This window comes from Thamnophis elegans, chromosome 11, assembly GCF_009769535.1.
Source record: "Thamnophis elegans isolate rThaEle1 chromosome 11, rThaEle1.pri, whole genome shotgun sequence".
NCBI classification, from domain to species: Eukaryota; Metazoa; Chordata; class Lepidosauria; order Squamata; family Colubridae; genus Thamnophis; species Thamnophis elegans.
This window is the reverse complement of record NC_045551.1, coordinates 38,285,858-38,312,525: the sequence shown is the minus strand read 5'-3', so window position 1 is coordinate 38,312,525 and position 26,668 is coordinate 38,285,858. Positions and strand designations below refer to the sequence as shown.

General features: G+C 36.5%; 1 protein-coding gene across 1 annotated transcript in view; it reads right to left on the bottom strand.

Moving 5' to 3' along the window:
- SH3RF3 (SH3 domain containing ring finger 3) overlaps window positions 1-26,668 on the bottom strand; it is a 218,529-nt gene that overhangs the window by 38,639 nt on the left and 153,222 nt on the right. The window contains exons 3-4 of the mRNA XM_032227048.1: window positions 19,771-19,866; window positions 11,866-12,219 (exon numbers count right to left, since the gene is read on the bottom strand). Of these exons, the coding sequence (XP_032082939.1) occupies window positions 11,866-12,219; window positions 19,771-19,866 (450 nt within the window). The remainder of the gene's footprint in view (window positions 1-11,865; window positions 12,220-19,770; window positions 19,867-26,668) is intronic.

The following is a 26,668-nucleotide window of genomic DNA, read 5'->3' as shown; positions in this document are numbered from 1 at the left end:
CCAATGCACAGACATAAAACTAAACCTTTGTCTTTGGCTTCTCTGTGTTTTAAATACAATCTGTATGCGTCTTAACTTTACTCTGCCAATGATTTTCTACAGTCTACAAATTTGGAGCATGTTTCTTGTTTTCTATTGACCAAGAGTTAGTTACATATGCCCACTTCCTTTTATATTGGAAAATCATTAAGGCAGACTCTGGTTTTTTAGCGTTGTATAGTATAGCCTTTGTTGTCATGGTACAAAATAAATACAACAAAATTGGTTTATCATTCCGCATGAAGATGTTTTTCATCTTCAAAATATATACCATAAAATTGGGAAGTAGGCATTATTGGCTCTAATTGTGAGCAAATGTACTCTCTGCTCAAGATCAGAATTTATTTTGAACATATACAAGCAGTGCTCTAGCATTCTTATCTCCCAGCTCAGGTTATATATTGAGAAGGAGGTAGCCATGCTTCATTATTTATGAGATTCATCTTTGGCCTGAAAAACCTAGGGATTTGGAGCTAGCTGACCTGTGACCTTTCCAAATAGCAAAGAAGAATAATTCATTAGGGGTTCAAATGGAGAGAAGATGAGACATCTGAGGCCTAGGCAAGATTGGTGAGCCAAGTGGGACTTCCTCTGCTGTTCACACCAGTTTACTTTCACATATCTTCTCTATGACCCTCATGCAGGCTCAGTTTTATCACTGGCCTGCAGCTGTATTATATTCTCAATACAAATCAATTTAACTAGCCTATAAGAACACTTGATGTGACACACAGACACAATTTAGAAGGCCATATTTAAATTTTATGGCTGCATTCAATCACTGGGCATCAAATGTGCTAAATGCAAATTAGGTTGAGGCAGGGCACATACTGATCAAAACAATACAGGTTTCTAAAAAAAAAACATTAGCAAAATCTGCCACTAAATCCCTTGCTTCTTAGGGCTGCTGGAAGCTATTCTTGTGTTTTTTGTGTCTATAGAAATTAGAATCCATTAGTTTCATGCTATTCAGATGATAAAAAGGCTTAAGAATACTACTTGTTTTCAGACGCATTTATAACAGAACAAGAAATGTATGTGCTTATTACTGACAAGCAGGGAACTGTTGAGACTTGAAGAATAATCTTTGTAATTCTGGATACTTAGCATAGCAGTAGCTCTAAATGCAGATTCTTTCTGAGATGTTAACATTATGTGGTAGAATATTAAACATAGTTATTTAAAGTAATAGTGCTATATGTATTTTGCAAGTTAATTTCTTGTAATGGGTTCATTTTATAAATATCTATGTACAGAAAATCTTACACGTGTAAGTTCTGAAACTATCTTACTGATTTCAAGAGGATCTAATTCTAATATACCATCTTTTGAATCAGGATATGAATAATATTACTGTTTAATATTAATTAATTTAATTAATATTAATTAATTAGGATTACAATAATACAATAGCAGAGTTGGAAGGGACCTTGGAAGTCTTCTAGTCCAACCCCCTGCCTAGGCAGGAAACCTTATAGCATTCCAGACAAATGGCTATCCAACATCTTCTTAAAGACTTCTAGTGTTGGGGCATTCACAACTTCTGGAGGCAAGTTATTCCATTGATTAATTGTTCTAACTGTCAGGAAATTTCTCCTCAGTTCTAAGTTGCTTTTCTCCTTGATTAGTTTCCACCCATTGCTTCTTGTTCTACCCTCAGGTGCCTTGGAGAATAGTTTGACTCCCTCTTCTTTGTGACAACCTCTGAGATATTAGAACACTGCTATCATGTCTCCCCATGTCCTACTTTTCATTAAACTAGACATACTCAGTTCCTGCAACCGTTCTTCATATGTTTTAGTCTCCAGTCCCCTAATCATCTTGTTGCTCTTCTCTGCACTCTTTCTAGAGTCACCACATCTTTTCTACATCGTGGCGACCAAAACTGAATGCAGTATTCCAAGTGTGGCCTTACCAAGGCATTATACAGTGGTATTAACACTTCACGTGATCTTGATTCTATCTCTGTTTATGTAGCCTAGAACTGTGTTGGCTCTTTTGGCAGCTGCTGCACACTGCTGGCTCATATTTAAATGGTTGTCCACTAGGACTCCAAGATCCCTTTCACAGTTACTACTATTGAGGAAGGTACCACCTATACTGTACCTGTACATTTCATTTTTCTTGCCTAAATGTAGAACCTTACTCTTTTCACCATTGAATTTCATTTTATTAGATAGTTCCCAATGTTCAAGTTTGTCAAGATCCTTCTGTATCTTAAGCCTGTATTCTGGAGTATTGGCTATTCCTGCCAGCTTGGTGTCATCTGCAAATTTGATGAGTTCCCCATTTATTCCCTCATCCAAATCATTGATGAAGATGTTGAAGAGGACTGGGCCTAAAACAGAGCCTTGGGGTACTCCACTGCATACTTCCCTCCATGTAAATGTAGTTCCATTGAGGACTACACATTGAGTGCGGTTGATCAGCCAGTTACAAATCCATCTGGTGGTGATGCTGTCCAACCCACATTCTTCTACTTTATCTAGTAGTAGGTTATGGTCTACCTTATCAAATGCCTTACTGAAGTCCAAGTAAACTATATCGACGGCATTCCTCTGGTCTTCTAATTTTGTCACTTTGTCAAAGAATGCAATAAGATTAGTCTGGCATGATCTGTTTTTGACAAACCCATGTTGGCTTTTGGCTATTACTTTGTTTATTTCTACGTGTTCGCTAATTCGTTGCTTGATTATCTTTTCCAGAATCTTTCTTGGTATTGAGGTCAGGCTATAGGTTCCTGGATCTATTTTTTCCCCTTTTTTGAAGATGGGAACCACCTCATCTCTTTTCCACTCCTCTGGCAGTTCCCCGGTGCTCCAGGATCTCTGAAAGATATAGTCAGTGGTTCTGAGATCTCATCTGCCAGTTCCTTCAGAACCCTGGGGTGTAATCCGTCCGGTCCTGGTGATTTGAACTCGTCTAGGGTAGACAGGTGCTCACTTACCATTTTCTTCCCTTTTTCAATTTGTGTTCCTAATCTGATTTTTGTGGTGCTGTTTTTGATAGGTTGGACTGCTTTATCCCTTTGTGTAAAGACAGATGCAAAACATGAGTTAAATAGTTCTGCTTTCTTCCTGTTGCTTGTCACCTTCTTGCCACTTTCTCCCAGCAATGGACCAATTGTTTTCTTAACTTTTTTCTTATTTTTAACATGTTGAAAGAAGCTTTTTTTGTTACTTTTTTTACTTTTGTGGCAAGCCTTTCTTCATTGTAAGCCTTAGCTTTCCTTACTTCATCTTTACAGGCTCGGGCTATTTGCTGATATTCTGCCTTAGTTATGTCCCCCTCTTTCCACTCTTTATACTTAACTTTTTGGTCTTTCAATTTGTCAAAGAATTCTTTATGTAGCCATGCTGGTTTCTTTTGGGAGCTGTTATTTTTCTTCTTCACTGGTATTGTGCTAGACTGAGCTTTTGTAAACTCATTTTTCAAAATTTTCCAAGCTTCTTGAGTTGTTTTCCCCTTGAGGATTCTCATCCATGGAATTCTTCCCAAGCTGTCTCTAAGTTTATCGGTATTAGCTCTCTTAAAATCCAAGACTCTAGTTTGACTATGTTCTACTACTTGTGTTTGCATAATGTTGAATTCCAATATTGCATGGTCACTTGCCCCCAGGGTTCCTATGGCTTCAACACCTTCTATCATTTCCTCTCTGTTAGTGAGAATTAAGTCTAATATGGCCTATCCCCTTGTTCCCTTCTCTACCTTTTGGGAAACAAAGTTGTCTGCTAGGTTCATTAGGAACCTGTTGGATCTTCCACTTGATGCAGAGTTTGTTTCCCAGTTGATGTCAGGGTAGTTAAAATCCCCCATTACTATTGTGGTGTGCTTCCTACGTACCTTAGTTAGCTGACTAGCAAAAAGTTCATCTACTTCATCTGCTTGGTTGGGTGGCCTGTAGTATAGACCTATGGCAATGTCGTTTCCCTCCCAACCTTTAATATTGACCCAAATGCATTCAAGATAGTTCTCATCATTGTTGTGCTCTATTTCTGTAGAGATGTAGTTATTTCTTATATAAGGTACAACTCCACCTCTTTTATTTGGTCTATTTCTTTTAAATAATTTAAATCCTTCTAGCTGTATGTTCCATTTGTGGGTTTCATCCCACCAAGTTTCTGTAATGGCAACAATATCGTATCTGTCCTCATTTACTTGAATTTCTAATTCACCCTGTTTATTCCTCATACTCTGTACATTGGTGTATAGACATTTGAGTCTATTTTGATTGACCCTGTGTTTACTGTCTACGTAGCCTGTGTCATGCCTGACTGTCCCTGTTTTCTTGCCACTTGTATGATTCATGTACATGGTATGGCACTCACTATTAAATGCTTGGTTTTGCTTGACAGCAGGAGTGATAAACGTACCCGCACAAACATCTATGTTACATGCACTGATAACCCTATGAGTTTTAGATTGCTGGGGACAGTTTAGGATTTTTTTAAAAATTGTCAATCTTTTATGAAATGCAAGTATATTTTACAAACTATTTAACCAATAAAGTAACCAACTGCTTCCTGTAGTGTCTCGTAGTAAACATAAATCCTGTTGGATTTTGTATTTATTTAGTTTGCATATTCAGAAAATGCTTTAATAAAGCATCTCATTTCAAGCAACAATTACAACATTATCCTCAAAAGATACATAACTACAGTAGTTTTGTTTTATCTATTTGAAAACTGCACTTATAGTAATTTTGTTCATTAGTGTGTATAGAATTCTGCAATAAAGAGTAAACACAAATGCAACTAGAAGTTACAAAAAAAAGTGTTCAAGGGAATGATGGTAAAAGTTCTTAAGCAAATTAGAGATGTGACCATGTTAGTTACAGCCACAGATCTTGGACAGAAGCTCTCCTTCATGTGGTAAAGCCACACTTGGAATACTGCATTCAGTTTTGGTTGCCACAATGTAAAAAAGATGTGGAGATTATAGAAAGAGTGCAGAGAAGAGCAACAAAGATGATTAGGGGTCTGGAGGCTAAAACCTATGAAGAATGGTTGCCAGGTATGTCTAGTTTAATGAAAAGAAGGACTAGGGGAGACATGATAGCAGTGATCTGATATCTCAGGAGTTGCCACAAAGAAGAGGGAGTAAAATTATTCTCCAAAGCACCTGAAGATAGAACAAGAAGCAATGGGTGGAAACTAATCAAGGAGAAAAGCAACTTAGAACTAAGGAAAAAATTCCTGACAGAACAATTAATCAGTGGAACAACTTGCCTCCAGAAGTTGTGAACACTCCAACACTGGAAGTTTTTAAGAAAATGTTGCATAACCATTTGTCTGAAGTAGTGTGGGGTTTCCTGCCTGAGCAGGGGATGGACTAGAATATCTCCAAGGTCCCTTCCAACGCTGTTATTCTATTCTTGTTGTCCCGGTTATAATTTAAAGACCATGCAGTGGGAAGAGAGATAAGATGAAGGGATAAAAAGTTAGCTTGGGAGAAGAGGCAGAGAGTTAATTCAGAAATTAATTAATTAATTAATTGCCTGCCGATATTACCACAAGGTAACTATGTGGTATATATACACAATCGGCTTTGGATGTTGTGAGAGAGACAAGGGAAAGAAGAAAGGAGCTAGCGGGCTAGGGAAAATAGTATATCTTTTTGAAGTAGATTGGTAGCTTGACCAATATACAGCATAAAAAACTATGAGGCAACCATACTGTGGATTTGGCTGGGGATGAATTGTGGTTTGGAAGGCCAAGATGAAGAAAAATGGAGATGTAGAGATTGGAGGGAAGATGGAAGGGACAGAAAGGAACACTGCCATGCCAAATGATGCCATGCCAAGTCAATTATGGCTAATTTTTTTGGCAAGGGACAGGGAGAACGCCACTGCTTTTAAAAAAATATTTTTTCATTAGATTTTTTTTTAATATAATGAAAATATACTTAAAAAAAAGAATAGAAAAAATAGGGAGAAAAAAGAATGGACAGCTCCACTGTTTTAAAAAGGATATTTGGCGGATTCGTTCCCAATGAGATCAATACCTTAAGTATGCTTAATGCTAGCAATGCACCTTTTTTTTTTTTACTGTTTTTGCATATCCATCCATCCAATTTGTACAGATGCAATTCTGTACGACATTCAACAAACAAATAAAGCAACAAATATAAAAAGTTGTGTTCCATGAGCTACATTGGCTGCCATTTTACTTCTAGGCCCAATTCAAGGTGTTGGTTTTAACTTGTGAAGCCCTTCATGGCATGGAACTGGGCTATTGCAAGGACTTCCTCCCCTTAGTTACATCAGCCCATCCCATTGGAGATGGCTGAGAAGGCATTCTGCAGGTACCATCAACTAGAAACCTAGATTTTGAAGGTCCCAGGATATGTGGAATCTCTACTGAGGTGCTCACCTAATGAAACTTTATTTTCCCCTGAAATTATATTATATTAGATTTTGATATTCCAGACCAGGTTATTGTTATTAGGCCTGGGATTCCCAGAGAACTAAGGACATGTTTCAATGGCTCCATTACTGCGGTGACTATTCTTTTCTCTTTGCTTTGGATTTATATATTTGTTTTATATGTATATTTGTTTTTATATTTCAGATATAGACATATAAAAATCCACATTAATAGATAAATAACCAGCTGAAGCTTCCAAATATTCTTCAAGGACAACCCCATGTAGAGCGCATTACAACAATGAAACCTGGAGGTGATTAGGACACAGCTGTCTATAAGGATGTATAGAGGTAGTTCTCGACTTACAACATTTAATGTCTTTGGAGTTACAATTGCATTGAAAAAAGTGACTTATGATTGTTTTTCACATTTCATGACCATTTCAACATCTTCATGGTTATGTGATTACAAAATCAGGCACTTGGCAACTGATTCATTTTTATGACAGTTGCAGTGTCCGGGAGTCATGTGACAACATTTGGCAATCTTCTGACAAACAAAGTCAATGGGGAAGCCAGATTCACTTTACAAGTGTGTTACTAACAACTGCAGTGATTCACTTAACCACTTTGGCAGAAAGGTCATAAAATGGGGAAAATTCATTTAACTACTATCTCATTTAGCAATTTTGGGCTCATTTGTGCTTGGACATGGTGTATGTATCTGTATGTATGTGTTTATGTGTGCATATACTCACACATACATACTCTTGCCCCAGGCAGCAGGCCTGATGATAATTAATTCTATAGGAGCACAAAGAGATCTGCTTAGGAAACTGCACACGTTGGAGGTAATCAACTCTTGAATTTAGGATTAACTTCTAAATTACAGCAGAGACTATATAAACTAAACTGACCTTATAATCACAGCTTTGATTAGTAAATTGCATTTATGGGGAAATTCCACAACCAGCTCTCACTGCTTAGAATTCACTGGAGTCCTCCTGTTTTCCATTATTGTCCTGTAACACAATACCCCACCCATTTTGAGAATGATAATTAAGTTTTTTTTTGTACAATTTCCCATCAAAGATGGAATTTCCCACCCGTGGTAAGTTGCTACCACGGCTGGGAAATTGCCATACATATGTGAATATAGAAATGGCATGGTTGTGTCAAATTTGGATGGCCTTTCATATGGTTCTAATTATCACATTCTACCACAGGAAAATATTCCTTAGGTAATAAGGTTTATTAGTGAACCAAGCTTGTGTTTTTTTCACTGCAACAGGATTTGGAAGAGATCTATAGATTTTCCTTTGTTGCGATCCAGGGTACTGTGATATTAAGGGATAGTTACAATGAGGTTTTTTTTTTTTAACATACGATTGTTTACCCAGACATTCTACTTACTAAACAGTAAAACATTAAGTCTGGACCCACTGATTACATAGTGGGAATAGCATTTATAGCTCCTTTTAAAAAAAAAACCACAGCCTTACAAAATGGATGCTGCTGGTTCTTTATAAAACAATATTAGTCTTTCTCCATATGGTTGTATCTTTGAGTATATATGATTGCATAAAGAAAATATGCACCCTTTATTTTTTGTAAACTTGATTTTGCTCCCTTAGGAGGATTTTATTTTATTACTCCACTTCTAACAGCAGCTTTCTACACCACAATTTGCATTTTAAACCTAGGGGAGCCATAAAAGCATTTTGCAAAACAACACATAAAAGCTGCTATTGGCCATGCATCACTGTATGTATAGGAGGGCAATTTAAAGCCATTTTCAGTTTATGCAAACCTTTTTGCTTGGCTAAAAGGAGTCCCTGTATCACAGTCTCGGCTCCTCCTATGTGAAAGGAGCAATACAACCATTCCATTTTGGGCAGGACATGCAATTATTACTGAATTGTAAAGCTTATAGTCTTCCATATGCTCTTGAAAAACAGAAGTGTGTAAATAACGGTCATGGAAAAATACTAGGCAGAGTCCTTTAAAAAAACGTACTTTATTCTGATATAAAGATTAGTAGAAACAGTAATTTTCACTGCATGCTTCTACATTTTCATTAAAGTTTTAAAAAGCTTTCTTACTTAATGCATATTGGTCTATATAACAATAGCTATTAGGTAAATGCATAATCATATAGGAATTTTTTCCTATATAGGAAAAAAAGAAACATTACAAATTAAGAAGAGATTGGACAACCATTTGTCTGAAATGGTATAGGGTTTCCTGCCTGACCAGGGGGATGGACTAGAAGACCTCCAAGGTCCATTCCAACTCTGTTATTCTAAATTCGATATATCATCACCTCAGTACCCAGAAATAAGTCCTACAGAATTCACTGGGACTTAACACAGGCAGGTTTTTGTATAACTGCAAGCAAGGTTGGGAGTATTAAGTCTTCTTGCTAATGTCACACACACACACAAACACACACACACAGAGACCAGGAGTGGGTTCTGGCAGTCATTACTGCTGGTTTGTTCATGGGCGCTTTGCGTGCGCACGCCTGATGCATGCTGTGTGCCCATGCACAGAGCAGAAGCAAAAAACAAGATGGCAGTGTATCTGGGAGAATTGGTTCGGCAGTGTGGCAGGTCTGGGTTGCTGCTGGTTCCAGTGACCCAGGCCACCAAACTACTACCATTTCATCCGAACCAGTAGGAACCCACCACTGGCAGACACACAGAGAAAGATTTCGTATTTGCACAACAATGGAAGAGTAAAGAGAGCCCTACAGATGAAAATGTGATTTTTAAAAAATTAGAATGTGAAGAAATGGATAGACTAACACAATTAAGGAAAAGGAAGAAACTGAATACTTTTTGACATGGGACTTATTTTATCAATGGCTAACTAATAAAAACAGAAGTTAGAAAAATATGGCTATAAGAAAAGAACTAACGATACAAGGAAGGTTTGTTAAAATGGACAAGCAAATATTATTATTACTATTATTATTATAGATTTAATACCAATGTAATGAACACTGTTGTAAACCCTTTGATTATTATTTCCTAAAAATATCTGTACCCCGACAACACAGTTTAACTAAAGATGGATTTTTATATGTTATTTTATATATATATATATATGAAAAGAAAAGTTTTATGTCATTTATATCAGCTTTTAAAAGTACTACAAAAGTAATAGTACTGTAGCAGCAGCAATAACAATCATTATAATAAGACATTAATCAAATTAATAATAATCTTAATTTTGTTGTCATACAAATCAAAAGTACTGTAGGCATATATATGTTCCAGATGTTTTGAACTATAACGCTTATAAATGCTGCATCTTTTCCCCTAATTCCATGATTATCCTTCTGCAGCAGCTGCACAATCATGGGAAATCTTATATTTGATTTAAGGAGTTCTAGAAATATGCTGTTTATGGCCCCACAGGCTAGAAAACATCTTTTTGCTTTCAAATCTGCACATCTGCACATCTGTAATATATATATATATATATATATGAATGAAAAGGTTTGGAAATATTTATTTAAAAAGTTCTTTTTCTTAGCATTTGTTTCCTGACTTTGGCATCATACTTGCCTTGTCTTTTACCATGAAACTTTGTTTAACAGCCGGCTTAGTGCAGAGACTGAAACTAATTAGGCTTCAGAGGTAGCCTAAGATCATTCAACTGTCTTCTGTTCCTGGGGAGGACCAGAATCTGGACTTCCCTACTGCAAGTCCAGCACCTTAACCACTATATCATGCACTTAAATAAAAGCATTATCTACCTATCATCCTGTCCCCTCCACCTTCCCTGAGTCTGTGCGCCACCCTAGGTTGGATTGACGCTGGGGCTCAGGACCCCGGACAGCACCCTGGAGTTTGGGGGAGCTGGTAGAGTTGTTAAAGGAGATTCAGGTTAATGTCAGGGTTCCAAGTAACAACTTCAATGAAAGAAGACTCCGAGGCTTGAAGTTCCTCAAAGTTCCATTTTATAAGAGATATCATATTGGCAAATCTGGGAAAACCCGAATCTCAAATTTCCCCACCCAAAAGAAAGTTCAAGTCCCTGCCCAATAGCCACATGTCCATCTTATGATCCAATCAGGCACCATCCAAAACTGGAGATGCCTCCCAGTCACCCTATTGCAGCTGCAGGGCAAGATCGCCTTGACTCTCTGAGAAGAGAATGTTATTTTGACTGTATCTCACCCACACTTTATACAGTCCCCCCTTCCATTTTCCCACAGTAGAAAATGTAGCAGGCCTGAAGGCCCAAATAGCTTACAGGTATGGCACCATCTCATATAATTAAAAACCAAGTAACAAATATGTGTAATAACTAAAATACCAGTTAAAGAATAAACTCAAAACAAATCCATACCATTCCCACTGAAACTCAACACAAATCTTTTTTAAAAATGTTTAAAAGCCATTAATGATAGAACTAGGAAATAGAAGCAGAAAGCCTTTGATGCTAATATTAGCTCTCAGATTTTGAGAAAAGACAAATGTATTTGCACAGTCTCCAAAAATGTCCCGAAGTATAGTATTCAATCAACCAACAGAAAATATTTTGTTGCAACATATTTTTTTAAACAGATTTCTGTCACTCAGCTGTACAGAGCCAAAGGAGTTTTCTAGGAAGTATCCCCAACTGCTTGCTTATATGAGAATTTTTTCAGTGAAATGTGATGATTATTTGAACAGGTACCAGTCTTGTAAACATAATGCACAAAGACCTCAAGAAGAACACAGTGAAATGGGGCTGGTGAACCACAATGTTAGTGTTACGATTCAACAATATTACAGAATTTTTAATGTATAGATAATACAGGCTAACAACTGCATTCAGTTCAACTCATATATTGGTGATTATGTGAATACATCTTTGTAGGTTTTTTTTTTAAGCGAGAGTATTAAATAAATAAATAAAAACCTTTTCAGAAGAGGTTTACAGCAGAGAAAAACCATATTGTGAAATCCTATTGTGTTGCATGTATCACACGAAAAGAAAACCACCACACAGACAAATCCCCAATAAGTTATCTAAGCCAAAGCCAACTCTTTTCTCAAGGCAATTCCTGAAAAATGTCTTCACTGTTTGCCTTTTTCTATGGGGTGATCAGCATATGATGATTTTGCTTCTGGGGGGAAATGGGAAAGAGTTCCTAGCACTACAAATGAAACAAAATGATAGAATTGAATTATTTCATCTTTTTTCTCCTTAAAGGATTTATATTTTTTCTTCTTTTTTATAGACAGGAGTAGGAGGAGGAGGAGGAGGAGGAGGAGTAGAAGGAGGAGGAGGAGAAGGAAGAGGAGGAAGAGGAAGAGGAGAAGAGTAGTAGGAGTAGGAGTAGGAGTAGTAATGTTATTTTGGAGACTTCTGCCACCTATTGAAATTTAATAGCCAATGCACATGAATTCATTTCTACCTGGTCTCCCCCATTGTTGACTAAGTATTGTGGTTAATTAAAAATTTACCTGGACAGGTGCACTGGTGGAGAGATGAGCCACATCTCCAATTCTGGCTGCAGCCCGGGGGTCACTTGAGCTTATCAGAACAGGAGCACTAATCTCCATGGAATGCCTATTATTCAAGGCCTGGGAGGACTTGTGGGTCATACTGAGAGCAGTGAAGGAGTGGCGCTTCTTGGTATTCTTCTTGCCGTCAATATGTCGCTGAATGGCACTGACCGCTCCAGCACTGTTCAGTGTGCAGCACTGGACTGTGCTTACTGCCAGGTTAGTGTCAACTGGCAAAGGGACGTCACTGCCAGACGCAGCAGCTACATTGGTCTTGTCCATCTCAATAAGCTGCTTAGCTGATTCATTGAGCTAAAAGAAGAAATAGAAAAAGAGGGGGGAAAGGGGGCATTACAAAGGTGTTATCTCTGAATATCTATACAATTCAAACTCCATCATCAAATGAGAGAATAAACAGTAGAAGCCAATCCGCGTAAGAACGAAATTTTGCTGGTACTTTAACTTGCACATATCAATGTAATGTTTTTTTTTTCAGTTCACTTAAATTGAACTAGAACTTACTGTTAGTTGAATATATATGAGATTATCAGACTTCTCTCTTAGAAGCAAAGTACAAAACACAGTGGCTATGCTATTGAAATAAAATAAAATAAAATGAAAATATTCTGTCACATAGATGTTTCATTAACAGAAGCAGTTTGTTCAATGATCAAAAATCCCACTGATGAATTAGTTTTCTTTTGAAAAACTGAAGTTATTACTTATTGAGTTAGAGCGGTCCTGTCATACAGGCATTATACAGTAACAAAGAGAAAGGGGCATTACAGAGCGATAACTCTACTACAGTGCAAAATTTACAGTTCCATCACGTAATGAGACATTACTTCATGCAAATCCTAAATATACAAAGATATATAAAGAGAAGATTTTCTTCCTCCTTTCCTCCCTCCTCCCTTGCAAATCCAATAGGAAAAAATTATCCAGCTCATTCTCTTAGATTATCCTTAGTATTTCCCTTTTAATTTTAAAGCCACAACTTTAAAAGCCAATTTCTTTTGTAGATCCAATGAAATATCTTTTTCTCCAAATAGTGTTGGTTCAAAATTTCGTGGTCCTTACAGTTTACGTGTTAAAGAACAGGTGGCAACTTTATCCAGGAAATCCTTGCACAAATCCATGCAAATTTGCATGTTCTTGGATTGGGAAACTTTATTCATGGTTACTCATATCTTAATCATTTCCCAGGTTGACTATTGCAGTACATTATTGTTGAAGAACATTCAGAAGCTGGAATTGGCCGACAATGCATCTGTTGTTAAGGTCTGTTAAATTATAGTTTTACATCATAGTTACTTAAGCTATTTAAATTACAGCCAGTCCTCGGCTTACAACAGTTCATTTAATGACAAAAGTTCCAACAGCTTTGAAAAAGTGATTTATGGCCATTTCCCACACTTGTGACCATTGCAGCATCCCCATGGTCACATGATCAAAATTCAGATGTTTGGAAATTGGTTCATATTTATGAGTTGCCGTGTCCCGAGGTCACATGATCAGTTTTCGTGACCTTCTGACAAGTAAAGCGGGAAAGCCAGATTCACTTAACAACAGTGTTAATAATTTAACCACTGCAATGCTTCACTTAACAATTATGACAAGAAGGCTCGTAAAATAGGGCAAAACTCAATGAACAAGTGTCTCACTTAGCAATATAATTTTTGGGCTCAATTATGGTTGTAAATCAAGGAGTACCTGTAAAAGGTGTATTCACATTTTTCAGATAAGTGCAGCCATTCATGACCCCAAGGACACTGCAACCATTTATGTTTCAATATTATTGGGATTCTTAGTTCTTTTAAACTTTCTAAAATAAAAATCTTTAGCTTTTTGCTAAAGGTTTTCCAGGTCACAGTTGCTATCTGTTCCTTAAAACATGAACTGTGGGAACACCAAATTTTGAACCAGCACATTTTGGGGAAATAATCCAGACTCAAAAATGGAAAATCTCCAGATCTGGTTGTTAGAGACTTGTTCTAACTATAGTGGTTTCCACCCAGGTCCTCTATTCCGGCAGGAACAGAGGTTTAATCCTATTGGTCGAAGGGTCTGACAGCTCCCTATAAAAGGGCTGCTGTCAGACTCAACCTTCGCTGCATTGTTCTCACTTGTTGTACTTAATAAAGAGCTGTTGTTACTGTTAAGCCTGTTTGTGCCTATCCATTACCCAATCTAACACTGGTGACCCCTAAATCCCATAGCTACTCAGTCTTGCTAGAACTAAGCCAAAGTTTTTTCTTTCCCATTCAGATTCCAACAGCCCCCCCCTCTCTCAATTGCAAAAGAACCTTGATAGGATCACTTAGACAGTCAAGGGAAGATATGAACAACTCTTATCAGTGTCACCCATGATGTAATTGTCTCTACCTATATCCATAATTCCATTTCTTACATCAGAACAACAGCCCCAGATTATACAATTCAGTCCCCAGAGGTTTTCTGAAATAGCCAGGTCTTTACAGATTGCCAGGAGATTAGGAGTGATCATCCTTTTTTTAAAATAAAAACAATTTCAAACATTTATTTATTTATTCAATTAATTTATATGCTGCCCATCTCACTTTGAAAGTGACTCCTTTGAAAGCCACATGTATGGTACATGAATTGTTTGTTTTAAACTGTTTATAGATGACATATATACTTCTCAACTCCTATATTAAAACATATTGTGATTTTATTAAATCTATAAATTACTTTAAACTTTGGTTCAAAGCTACCAATCCACTGAGCTGGAGATATATGGATAGTTCTCACAGCAGCAGCCTCCATTCTAGTTTCACCAGAAAAAAAACAAATCAACATTTCTTTATTAATATGCCTTGATCTTTAAATGATAGGGACAATCTGTACTCCTTCTATATTGGGGAGAGTTTATCATTTCCAATAATACTACAAGATCAACTAATCTACTGTAATGTATCTCTAGTACTTGTATTCTTAACATAATATTGTATTTGTTTCATTTTTTAAATAATCCTGAACTTAAAAAGAAAACAACTGTTCCAAGGATCCAATTTATTTGAATCTTCTGCCAATGAAAAGAAAGACATGATGATTGTACGATTGAGCTGCATACTATTCTGTACTGTATGTGTTAATTTAGACTAGCAAATGCAGAACACTTCACAAAAATGTTCATTCAGTTTCCATTACAATAACTTTATTCTATAATATCAAAATATATAGTGTAATGCTTACAGACCTTGTTTCAGGAAAAAAATAAATACAATTAATTGGCTTTAACATATTAATTTCCCGTTAGATTGTGAGAGTGGATAGAAGCCCAGATTCTTTGCTAGTTATTTATGCTCAAAAAGTGAATTATACATTTTATACTAACACAACATTTTTATATTTACGTGAGTATTCTGATGCTAGTGTTCAATACTCGGCATGTACATTTTAATTTTTACATTCTTATATCAATATTTGTAGAAATTCTGACATAACCATTGTTTTCCCCAATATCAAACAATATGTATTTACTATGATCTTTACATATTGCCCCTCTGTTATTTACCAGGAAAATTGCTTATAAGTAAATTCCAAAAGAATGCAAATCAAAACAGTCAGTGTTTAAGCAGGATAGCATCCATGAGTTTGTAAAAAGAAAATAAATAATGCATATAGCAACAGTAAGCACTAATCCCCTGACAGAGAACAACATATTTTTTTCTTCTTCCCTAGAGCAATTATAATACTTGAACAAGAAATGTTACAGTTAATATTTTACCTAAGTAGAAACCTGGATTTTTGTGGAGAATATTTCTCAAGAATACTATTTTCTATGAATATATAATATTGAATAATATACCTTTAATTCCATATTTGACAGGCTGTAGGCGTTTAGGGGAGACATAAAATCCTTGAGCAAACTATTAAATTCCTTCACCTTATACTACCACAACAAAACATAGCTTGACATTGCTGAGATGTGATTTACTCACAGCTAGTATAATCCAGCTATTTCAAAGTGCCTATAATACAGTCCAGTGATCTCATTTTTGAATTTACAGGCTTAATTTAGTTGAATCTTCTCTGCGAATACTAAGTTTTGTTGGCAGTCCCAATGTACAATTTATCATTGCAAATAATCATTTAACACAAATCTTGGTTAAAAGCAACCAATAAAATATTAAAATTTATTTAATATAAATTTTCTACTACCTGATTGATATTACTCCATTTTTGAACAAAAGTGTTCAGTATTAAATATTATGAATATGAGCGGAGCAACTAAGCCTTAGCTTATTTTTTGTACATGGTATATGTATTAAAAATCCAATTCACCTAGTTTGATAGACACTTCTGCAAATCTGCATGTTGGACCTAATCATATTGCCTTGGATGTGAGGGAGGTCTGGCTGAGACATCTGTCACTCCATTGATTGCCAGGGTTGATTCAGCTGATCTGGCTGGCTAGGCGGATGTCCCCTTCCTCCCTCACCAATCCATATGCGTCCCTCCCGAAGCTGTGTGCTCGGTGGAAGAGGACGACCATCCCAGATAGAAGGAGTGTACCGAACTTCGGTCAAGAGTATACAATAACTTTGTTCATGGCTCAAGAAAATTTTCCTTTACTAATGGAAATTCTATTTTACGGCTGTGACCACTGTACAGTTTGGAGAATTTATTCAAAAACAGATTGTGTAATTTATGAGTTACAATGCCAATAAGAGAATGCCTTGGTGCACATTGGATATTGTTTATGGTTCAATGAAAATATCTTAAACTTAGGTAAGATGGAAAAAAAATCAGACTTATTAAATATTTCTATTCCTGGTCAATAGGAATCCTCTACTCATCTCTCTTAAAGTACAATATTCTAGTTTGACTTTATTCCTTGTGCTTGCATTATGTTGAATTTCAATATTGAATGGTCACACCCACTGCCCCACTCCAAGTTACAGTAGTCCCAAAAACTGTGGTTTTTGAGCAGTAAAAGTTTTAATCATAACATTCAAGAGAATGTGGCCATGTAAGAAAATAATGTATATTTTACATTAAAATAATATATGTTACATTTCTGTCCCATAAGTTATATTTTCCAGAACATTTTATGCCTCTTTCCGAATATCTTTGATGGGACGGAAGGTGACACTATGGGAAATGATAGGATCCTACAGAAGATGGGCCTTGAACATTTCAGCTTCTTCCCCAGATCTTAAAAGAAGCAAAATATGAACTAGGAACTATAATTGTTTGTGAAGTTCCTCCTTTCATAATGACATTATAGACTGCCAAAACAAGTTAGAATGAATAGTAGACTTCACACCTTAATTCTCAGAATATTTTTGACTGAACAATCCCCTGAAGATTTCTTTACAATAATTAGTTTAGTCCTAGTGCATTGATTAACAGGAGCATAACAGCCAAGAGAATTCCCACCGTGTATCATTTAATCAAATAAACTGCCTGCATCTAACATTATGAGTATAGAACATCATCAGCCATTACACCACCATAAGCAGTCAATGTTTCAATAACAGTTGCTAAAACATAATTTTAAAAAATATAGTTATTGTCACTGAAGAATTTATATCCATGGTGCTTTGCATAATATTGAATACTGTACTGCTGTTGTGAATATGCTGGCAGCTATTTTATTTTTTAATTTTCCTCCAGATCTTTCAAAGAGAGTGGTGACTTATTTCCAAGGGATGGGTTACAACAGTGGAAAGGACTTATTTTGAGAGATTTATTTACATGTTATTACATGTAACTGTCATGTTATGAGATGAAGGCTGTGCATGTAGATTTTCCACTCATTTTATACTTACAACATCCCTATGAGTTAGAGTGATTGGCCTTAAGTTATCTTATATAATGTAAATAAATCATGATTAGATCTTTCCATTCCATTCCAACATATTAACCATTCTACTACATATGTTGCATTTCACAATCAACAAAATTGCTGTTTCAGTATAATAAAGTCAAACATAGGTAGTATATGAGGAACCTGATGGCTCAGTGGCTAAGATGTTGAGCTTGTTGATCAGAAAGGTTGACGGTTCGAATCCCTAACACTGCATAATGGAGTGAGCTCCCATTACTTGTCCCATCTTCTGCCAACCTAGCAGTTCGAAAGCACGTTTAAAAAATGCAAGTAGAAAAATAGGAATCACTTTTGGTGGGAAGGTAACAGTGTTCTAGGCGCCTTCGGCGTTTAGTCCTGCTGGCGATGGAGACGTCTTCGGACAGTGGTGGCTCTTTGGCTATGAAACGGAGATGAGCACCACCCCTAGAATCGAGAATGACTAGCACATATGTGCGAGGGGAATCTTTATCTTTAGGTAGTATATTCATTAAGAAGCCCTTACTGGGACATAATTAACTTGTGATAATCTATTCACTTTATCTGTCACATTTCATTATTACATGCAAATTTCCTTATGCACTATAGAAATAAACTTCTGAGTGGAGTGGGAATTATGCATTCAGTTTGACTAAACATTATTTTTTTAATTTTAATTTTAGGGTATTTATATTGCCACCTATTAGCACATGGTGACTCAAGGCGGCTTACAGGGATATAAAACCCTCATATCTAAAACAATAAAACTAATAAAAGAGAATCATTATATAATAAATTAATATAATAATATAATAACACCCCCCCCCGTAACAACACATCACACGAGCAATTTAATGGACTCCATCCCGTTCTGCATTCCCCAGGCCTGCTGGAAGAACCAGGTCTTCAGAACCTTCTGGATGAGTGTTAGAGAGGGGGCATTCTAATCTCTGGGGGAATGCTGTTCCAGAGAGAGGGAGCCACCACAGAGAAAGTCCTTCTTCTGGGTTCCACCAGATGTATCTTCCTAGGAGATGGGACCTGCAACATTCCTTGCCTCCCCACTCTGGTGGGCTGGATAGATGTGACCGGCAAGAGATGGTCTCTCAGATAACCTGGTCCCAAGCCATGAAGGTCTTTAAAGGTGACAACCAGCACCGTGAATTGCACCTGGCAGCAAATTGGCAACCCCATGCAGCTCCCGCAGGAGAGGTGATATATGTGCCCACTGAAGTCTGCACAAAACCATGCAGGCCGCTACATTTTGTACCAACTGGAACTTCCAGATGCTCTTCAAGGGCAGCCCCATTTAGAGTACGTTGCAATAGTCAAGACGAGATATGACTAGGGCATGAGTGACCGTGAGTAGGAATTGTCGGTCCAGGAAAGGGCGGAATTATGATCAATATTGGCACAAGATACTAATGAAAGTTGAGACCCTGCAATGTGAATCAGGGGTTCCACAAATTGCAGCAACCAGTCATATCTTACAAGTGCAGCTTTGATTTATATGCAAAGGCTGCTAGGAATAAGAATTTTTCTGGAGAAGCTCACTTTTAATAAATCATTCCATTAGAGGATTAGCTTGGTTAGCAACTTATGTCTTCAAAAAGCCAGCAACTACCTGGATCAGAGGAGAAGAATTCTGTATACTAGACAGTCATAGAACTGGAAATTGGCAGAGAAAAAAGTACAGTTTCAAGCAAGTGTGAATTCAATTCTATAGTAACTGAAGATAAACTTTCAAACTGAAGTTTTGTTTTTGTTGATTCGCATTTCTCAAAATGGTCAACTAAAATGAGCGGTATCTCCTTTACAGAAAAGTCTCTGTGACAGTTTTCAAAAGTGCATTTGTGGTGACAGAGCTATTGGTGTGTGTGTGTGTGTGTGTGTGTGTGTGTGTTATTTGTGTGTTATGTGTTCATCTCAGGGCAACAGAAAAATCCTGCATTTTGTGTTCACCATCAAAAGAATAAAAATCAAATGACAAGTTAAAACAATCAAGCTTTTTCTCTCAACAAAGAAGCACAAAGGTAATCTGAGCTTACCTCCACATACAGAATAGGGAATATTCCAATTTTATCCCCCAGCATTCCTTCTGCCCAATTATCATCTACTCTTCGGATGACAGTCAAAATTTCATCCTAAAAAATTATAAATACACAAAATAAAATTAAGATTTTTAAAAAATATTTGTTTCAAAGGAAATGGGAAGAATTTTTTTTCTTGAAATATATCTCACAAAGTAAAGCAAAAAACAAACATTCTAGGAAGCCAATGATTTTCACCAGAATAAGATGTTAATAAGGTTACACATTTCTAACTACTTCTCTAACTATTTAAAAGGCTACAAATCCATTTTAAAAATTGCATTTAGCCACTGTTAAAAAAAAACATGAAATGCTTTTTTTGGATGCTATTTGATTTGTTTGTAATATTTTATTGTATGTGTATATGCACTCAGGATAAAAACACAGTGACTTCAGTTCAAGACTAATTTCAAAATGCATGCTTTCTAAACTTGACTCTTGTTCAAAGAACTTGATTTTCAAATAAAAACAATATAGATCCCCAAATTCTAATGCATACTCTTTCTTGCAGAGAATCCAATGTATCTCATGAAATGTGCTCATATGTTTTATATTACCTCCTTTACTTCTGCTATATAAAGTATTTTCTTTTTCAATTTCCTCAATTTCCTTTTTCAGCTGTAATAATTAGCCATTTCATATGCTAATTATTATAATGGGAAAAGAATAACACATGTTTCCTTTTCTTGACCAAATCTGGCTTTTCAAATTGGCTGAAATGTTTTGTGATTCCACTAAGTGAAGACCGATGAAGGATGACTAAAATAATGTTTGTAAAGTATTTCCACATAGTAAAATTTAGTTTTCATACGTTTTGTCTGATTTCTGAGTTTTTCAGTTAAGCTGCTTTGAGTATTTCCTGATTTGGTGGCTCTATAAAGTCAAACAAAGAAAGAAATACCAAACCCGTTACCATTTTAAATCTGCACTAAAGCATCTGCTTACAGAAAAATAAAAAAACCCTCTAGGACTAAAAATATAAAATTCAGAGTTCAGGGAATTTGAAATCCATAAAAATATACCGATGAAAAATGTCAAAAATACTATGTAACACAAAAGAAAGACAGATGTTATATTGGACTGAATTACCATCACAAACAATACTCTCAAACTCTATTGGCCATAATACAGAAGCTGATTTAGTTGTTCCTGCATGTATTCTTTGGCTGCTAGTCTCATCTGTCTTCTGAACTTGACATTTCAAAGCACGACCATACTGGGAGTAGCCGGGAGAAGCGGCCACCGTACGGGTACGGTGGCTCATTTGGCCCACCCGCTTCCCCGCATTCCATGGCCGTTTAACAATGCGACCAACCCATTGCGCACAGGCGCACAGCATGCGGCACGTGTGCAACCTCCACTGGGCAGCTGGGTGTCGCAGGGTGGTGGTGTGTGCAAGCGCATGCAGCATGCATGTCCATCTAGGATGCCTGGGCCCATGCGCAGCATACTTGCTGTGCCGGGGTCCGGAACCCATCACTGGGCAGTTGGCTTGTTCCATGCCATTTTCACAATCAGAGAATAAATGCTGTATACTCCTTACAGAAGCCCCTCCTCTTTCTCAGTTATATTCATCATGTTGGCTTCTCCAACAGTTTTCCTTCTCCATCTGCCTAGGTATGATGAATATTAGGACTGTACACGAGCACAGATTTGAAGGCAGAAAGATGCAGGGACAGTCCATGTAGCATTTATCTGTGATTCTTATAAACAGCTTATAATTCATTTTTAATTCATTTTTTAATTAATTACATTAATTACATACATTTATTAATTTATTAATGTAATTACAGTGCAACCCTTGAGAGATGATGCAGTTTCTTTAAGGAAGCAGTTTTTTGCTTTCAAATTCAAAATACTATCCAACCCTAATGAATATAACACAGTGAAGCCTCAATTTAACAGATTGCCCATTTGGCAGATTTCTGATACAACAGATCACATGTCTGTCCAGATGTTCTGTTGAAATAATGGACCAGCCTGTTGCATCAAAGCTCTTTGTTTGAATGAGGCATTATAATTATATTATTTTATATTAATGCTATGTTATGTCATATAGTGAAAGAAATCACCAACTCACTTCACAGAGTTCTTGTGGGGAAAATAGGAGGAAGAAGGAGTGTCATGTATGTTATCTGTCTTGAATTATTTATAAAAATAATAGATAGAATAAAAATAAATAAATGCATAAATAAATTGCAAATTAAAGAACACTGAGAAGTTCAATGAGCTTTTGGTTCTCCCCAGATGATCCATTGAAGTGGGATTTTTCTCCAATAAACTTTGCAATGAAAACTTTAAGAACAGAAATAAATGTTTCTATTTATAAAAGAATTGAAATTCAACCACTAAGCTAGGAATGGTATGATGTCCACTTAGCTCATGTTAACTTAACTCAGTTTTGAATCCCTATGTGGACTGAAACAATGAAATTTACCCAGATTTGCAGTGCCTCAAATGTTAAGGTATACTTCATAGGGTAAAGAGTTGTTCATTGATTTGTATATTGGTGAAAAATATTCAGAAAGATGATTACAAGGGAAAATATATACCAAAAACTATGCTTAGAAAAAATATATAAAAATGTACATAATGAAGGAAATGCATAGAAATATTTATGCTATGAGAAATACATACAACCTCTTCATGTCAGCTTAAAAAAAATAACACAACTGGCAAGGAAACAAAGTGGAATAAATTTAAGGCTGGAAAAAAAGGAGCACAGCAAAATTGATTTGGCAGATGAACTGTTATGTAGACTAAGCTGTCTGCCTAATTTCCATCTCGTGTAGCTATGAAATATTATATAACTACATGAGGAATGAAATCAGTGGGATGATACTCCCTAGAACACAAAATACACCATTTGCAGGACAAAAGCAGAGCTATTGCCAGCATTGTAAAATGCCTTTGAACATTCCACTGAAAAATGTAATGGTTCATTCCAGGTCCTTTCTGACTCAGATCAGTTTTCATTTCACATTTTATACGAAAACATCAGATGTGGGCAACATTTACCATTCTGCTCCACCATAACATACAAACTACTGACATACAGTTCCCTGAACTGTTTGTATTTTATGTTAACAAAAACAAACGTTGGCAACTTGCATTTCTACACCAAGGATACACTGGGGGGGGGGGGGGAACAAGGGTTGTACTAACATCCTTGTGAACCAACTCTTTTATCCTGGTCCATATTTTGTCCTTATTTGCAAACTCTGGTATTTATGTAATTTATTTGGGCCTATAATTCATAGAGTGTGTGAGGGTGACCAATGACCTTTCTGTAATAGATTTTACCTGCTAACTTTCAGGAAAGTTTCTAAACTTACAGATTAGAAAGGAGAAGGAAGAAGAGAATGGAGGAGGGAAGAGAAAGCCAGGGACTCTCAAAAGACTAGAAATATTTTCTAGTCCCATGCTGTGTTTGTTGTGGAATTTGGCAGGTACCCTGCTCTGACCATGATGAGCTCCATATGTTTCCAGGATTCAGGCACAGACTCGACAGGAATGAGTTGCTCCTGTCCAGATTGTTTTCTTCTGCTCTTTTAATTCAAGACAAATTCAAGAAGATTAGATTAAATCTATTAAAGGCAGTTTCTGAATCTCTCTGAATCAACCCTGGGTGCTGCAGAAGATACTGCATGTGAATTTCTGGGAAGCAACTGACTGGTTATTATGTGGGATGCTGGATAATCCCTTAACATGACCTAACAGGATTCCTTTGTTTTTATATTGTTATAACACTGACTTGGGAACATCTTTGAGAAACAGGATATGAACTGATCCAGGAAATAAACAATCCATCATTTATTTACATAAATGATGAAGTGCCACTTGATCTTACTGCATGGTCTGCTATTCTATGCATACTGATTTCCATCAAACAAAGCTGTGAATCATTGTTTCAAAATTGTTGTCTATGTGAGATGTTATGTCCTTTTTCTGTTCCTTGTTGTTAATATGCCTCAGAATTAATCACTGTCTGACATCTGCTCCATGTTATTGTTAAGATAAGAAATTCTATTTTATCACTGACATCAAAAGCTATGCTGGAAATCAATCACTTCAGTCAAAATTGATTTTATTTTTATTAAATGGAGTAGAAGTCAGCTATTTTTTTTCAGAGAGGGGAAAATTACATGGAAAAATGTTTCAAAGAGTTTCATGCCACATGTAATGGTATTTATTAACACCATTCCTGCATTTTTGAGAGCCAAAATGAGCAAGAGATGGTGGCAAAATAGTATATTTTTCAACTGTCAGTGTCATCCTTGTTTGCCAATTGATAAGACATAACATCTACTTATGGGGAAAAATATATGAGGATAAATTGCAAAAGGTCTAATATATGTATTTGAATGAGGCAAGTATACATAATCTGAAATTGAAAAATGTGTGAGGTGGTCCATCACAGTTTCTTCAGCAGTCACTAACTCCATGTGCCTCGCACAAATTCTGTATTCTTCAATTTCCCTTCAATGGTAAAGCAATGCTCTCAGCTTAAAATGAGGAAGAAATGTTTTGAGGAATGCTTGCCCACAATTCTTCTTCAAAGGAGTACCAAGGAAAGATTTCAGATAAGAAGGAGCTATGTGCCTTCTGAATCTGCTTTGCTTTTCCATGGTGAGCCTGTGTAACAATATGTTCATTTAACTCACAACAATCTAATAGTGAGGTTATGCTGAGAGACCGCGACTGGCTTCAAGTCACCCAGATAACATGCTGTACTCGATGAGCAGTTATTTCCTCAGGCTGGAACAGTGGAAGAAAAGAGAAGCAAAGGCACTTCTTTGGATCTGCTTAAAAACACACGTGTCTTATGGTTTTGCCTTCTCTGAACTGTTTCAGGTTTTTATTTTTGGTACCGTTGAGTCATCCTTGGCTCCTGACAACAGCATGGACATGTCCTTGCAGTTTTCTTGGCAACATTTTCAGAAGTGGTTTGTCCTTACTGTTATCATAAGGTAGAGAGAGATTCACTAGCCAAAGGTCACCCTTGTTGGCTTGGGGCCTAGCATGGGACTAGAACTCACAATCTCCCACTTTCTTAGGTGGCTCAGTGGCTAAGACATTGTGCTTGTCGATCAGAAAGGTCAGCAGTTTGAATCCCTAGTACAGGTCTCCTGCGTGAGCAGGGGGTTGGACTAGATAACCTCCAAGTTCCCTTTCAACTCTGTTACTGTTTACTTGCTTGGTGTTTTTACCCCCACACCAATCTGGCTCTCATTATAGTTCTTTCCAGGAATTTTGTTCATTTCTGGCTTTTCTTTCACTTCCACCTTATCTGTAAGCTAGAGACCATATTGTTGGTCCATGAGCTTTTCAGCTGTCAGTCATATAATAAGTAACTAAATAAAACCTCTGCCATTTCAATTGATTAACTGTCTCTTATTAAGTCAGAAAATTTTCCCAGAAGAAAACAAGAGCAAACATCTTCCACAACTCTGTCAAGAAAAGTCTATAACTGGACTTATTATGGGTCTTTCCATTTTTTATGAATCTGTAGTCAGTCATCCCTTCATTTCAAAACCACACTTTTCTTTAAAAAAAAAAACACCATGGTTATCTACTTCCCAACTGCTGAAAGCATTTTTAAATTGAATCTGGAATCACCTTGTGTTCTGTTGACCATACAATATTACAATGGGTTCTGCAAAAATAAAAAGATGCTCACCTCTCTCAGTGCAAAAGCAAATTATAATAAATTGCTTCTACCTCCCCTCTTCTTTCCTACTTTATACGTATGTGTATTTGTCTGCTTCCTCCCTGCAGAGTAGCCCCAGTGTAGTGCAGCTGAAAAGCTGTCAACTCACCTAAGTCTTAAAAGGATTGCTAAACCAAGGAACCTAGAGATGGGAGTAAAACAAGAGATCCCACAAAGGAAACCAGCTGTAAGATTTACACAGTTGCAGTGTTTGAAACAAAAGGTGACTTTTTCATCTAGGTTTTTTCAAATTCATTGTGGCTAAGCCAAACATAAATAAGCACAGTCTTCAAACTTAGCAGACATGTCTTCAAAATGGCACAATTCTCCTTGGAGGTGGAAGTGCCCTATCTGTGTTGAGAAGCACTCAGTTCTAAAAGGCCCAGAGTGTTCAAAACAGAAGCTGGCCAACAGAATTGAGAAAACATTTCTGAAATCAAAGGGAATAGTTTATAACCACTTATTAGTGCTTGAAGCATTCATTCAGTAACATGTAAAATGAGATGTTTTTTTTAAATGTAAAGAAAGTGTCTTGCCAAAAATGAGGCAGGACTTAAATCAGTATTTTTCAAGCTTGGAAACTTAAAGATGTGTAGAAATTCTCAGAATTTCTCAGCTAACATATTCTGGAAGTTGAAGTCCACACATCTTAAAGTTGCCAAGTTTGAAAAATACTGGCTTAAATACAATATCCATACAAATATTGTGTTTCTTCAGGAAGGGAAGAAATAGTGATCTCTTTTCTCCAAGTCAAGGCATTCAACAACAAACCTCATAAAATACCTCTTTTCCTTTCAGGCAACTGTCATAAAAATTGGATGGAGAGCTTTAAATAGATTGGAATTCCAATCTAAAAGACATTATTGCATAGACCTCCTATTGGAGATAGGTCTGTCTCAGGTCTATTTCTGGAAAAAAGCTGAAAACAGAGCTTTTGGGATAATGTCATGATTATGTTTGGGATTTTATTTCTTTCGTATATACATATGTTTGGGATTTTATTCAATATTATTATTTGTGAGGCACCAAGAGTCTTATGATTGTGCCATGATATATGTTTGATTACTAAAATAGATAAATAAATGGATAACATTATTTATAATAATAGATTTTACAAGTAAAATTGTGAAATCAATCATTACAATA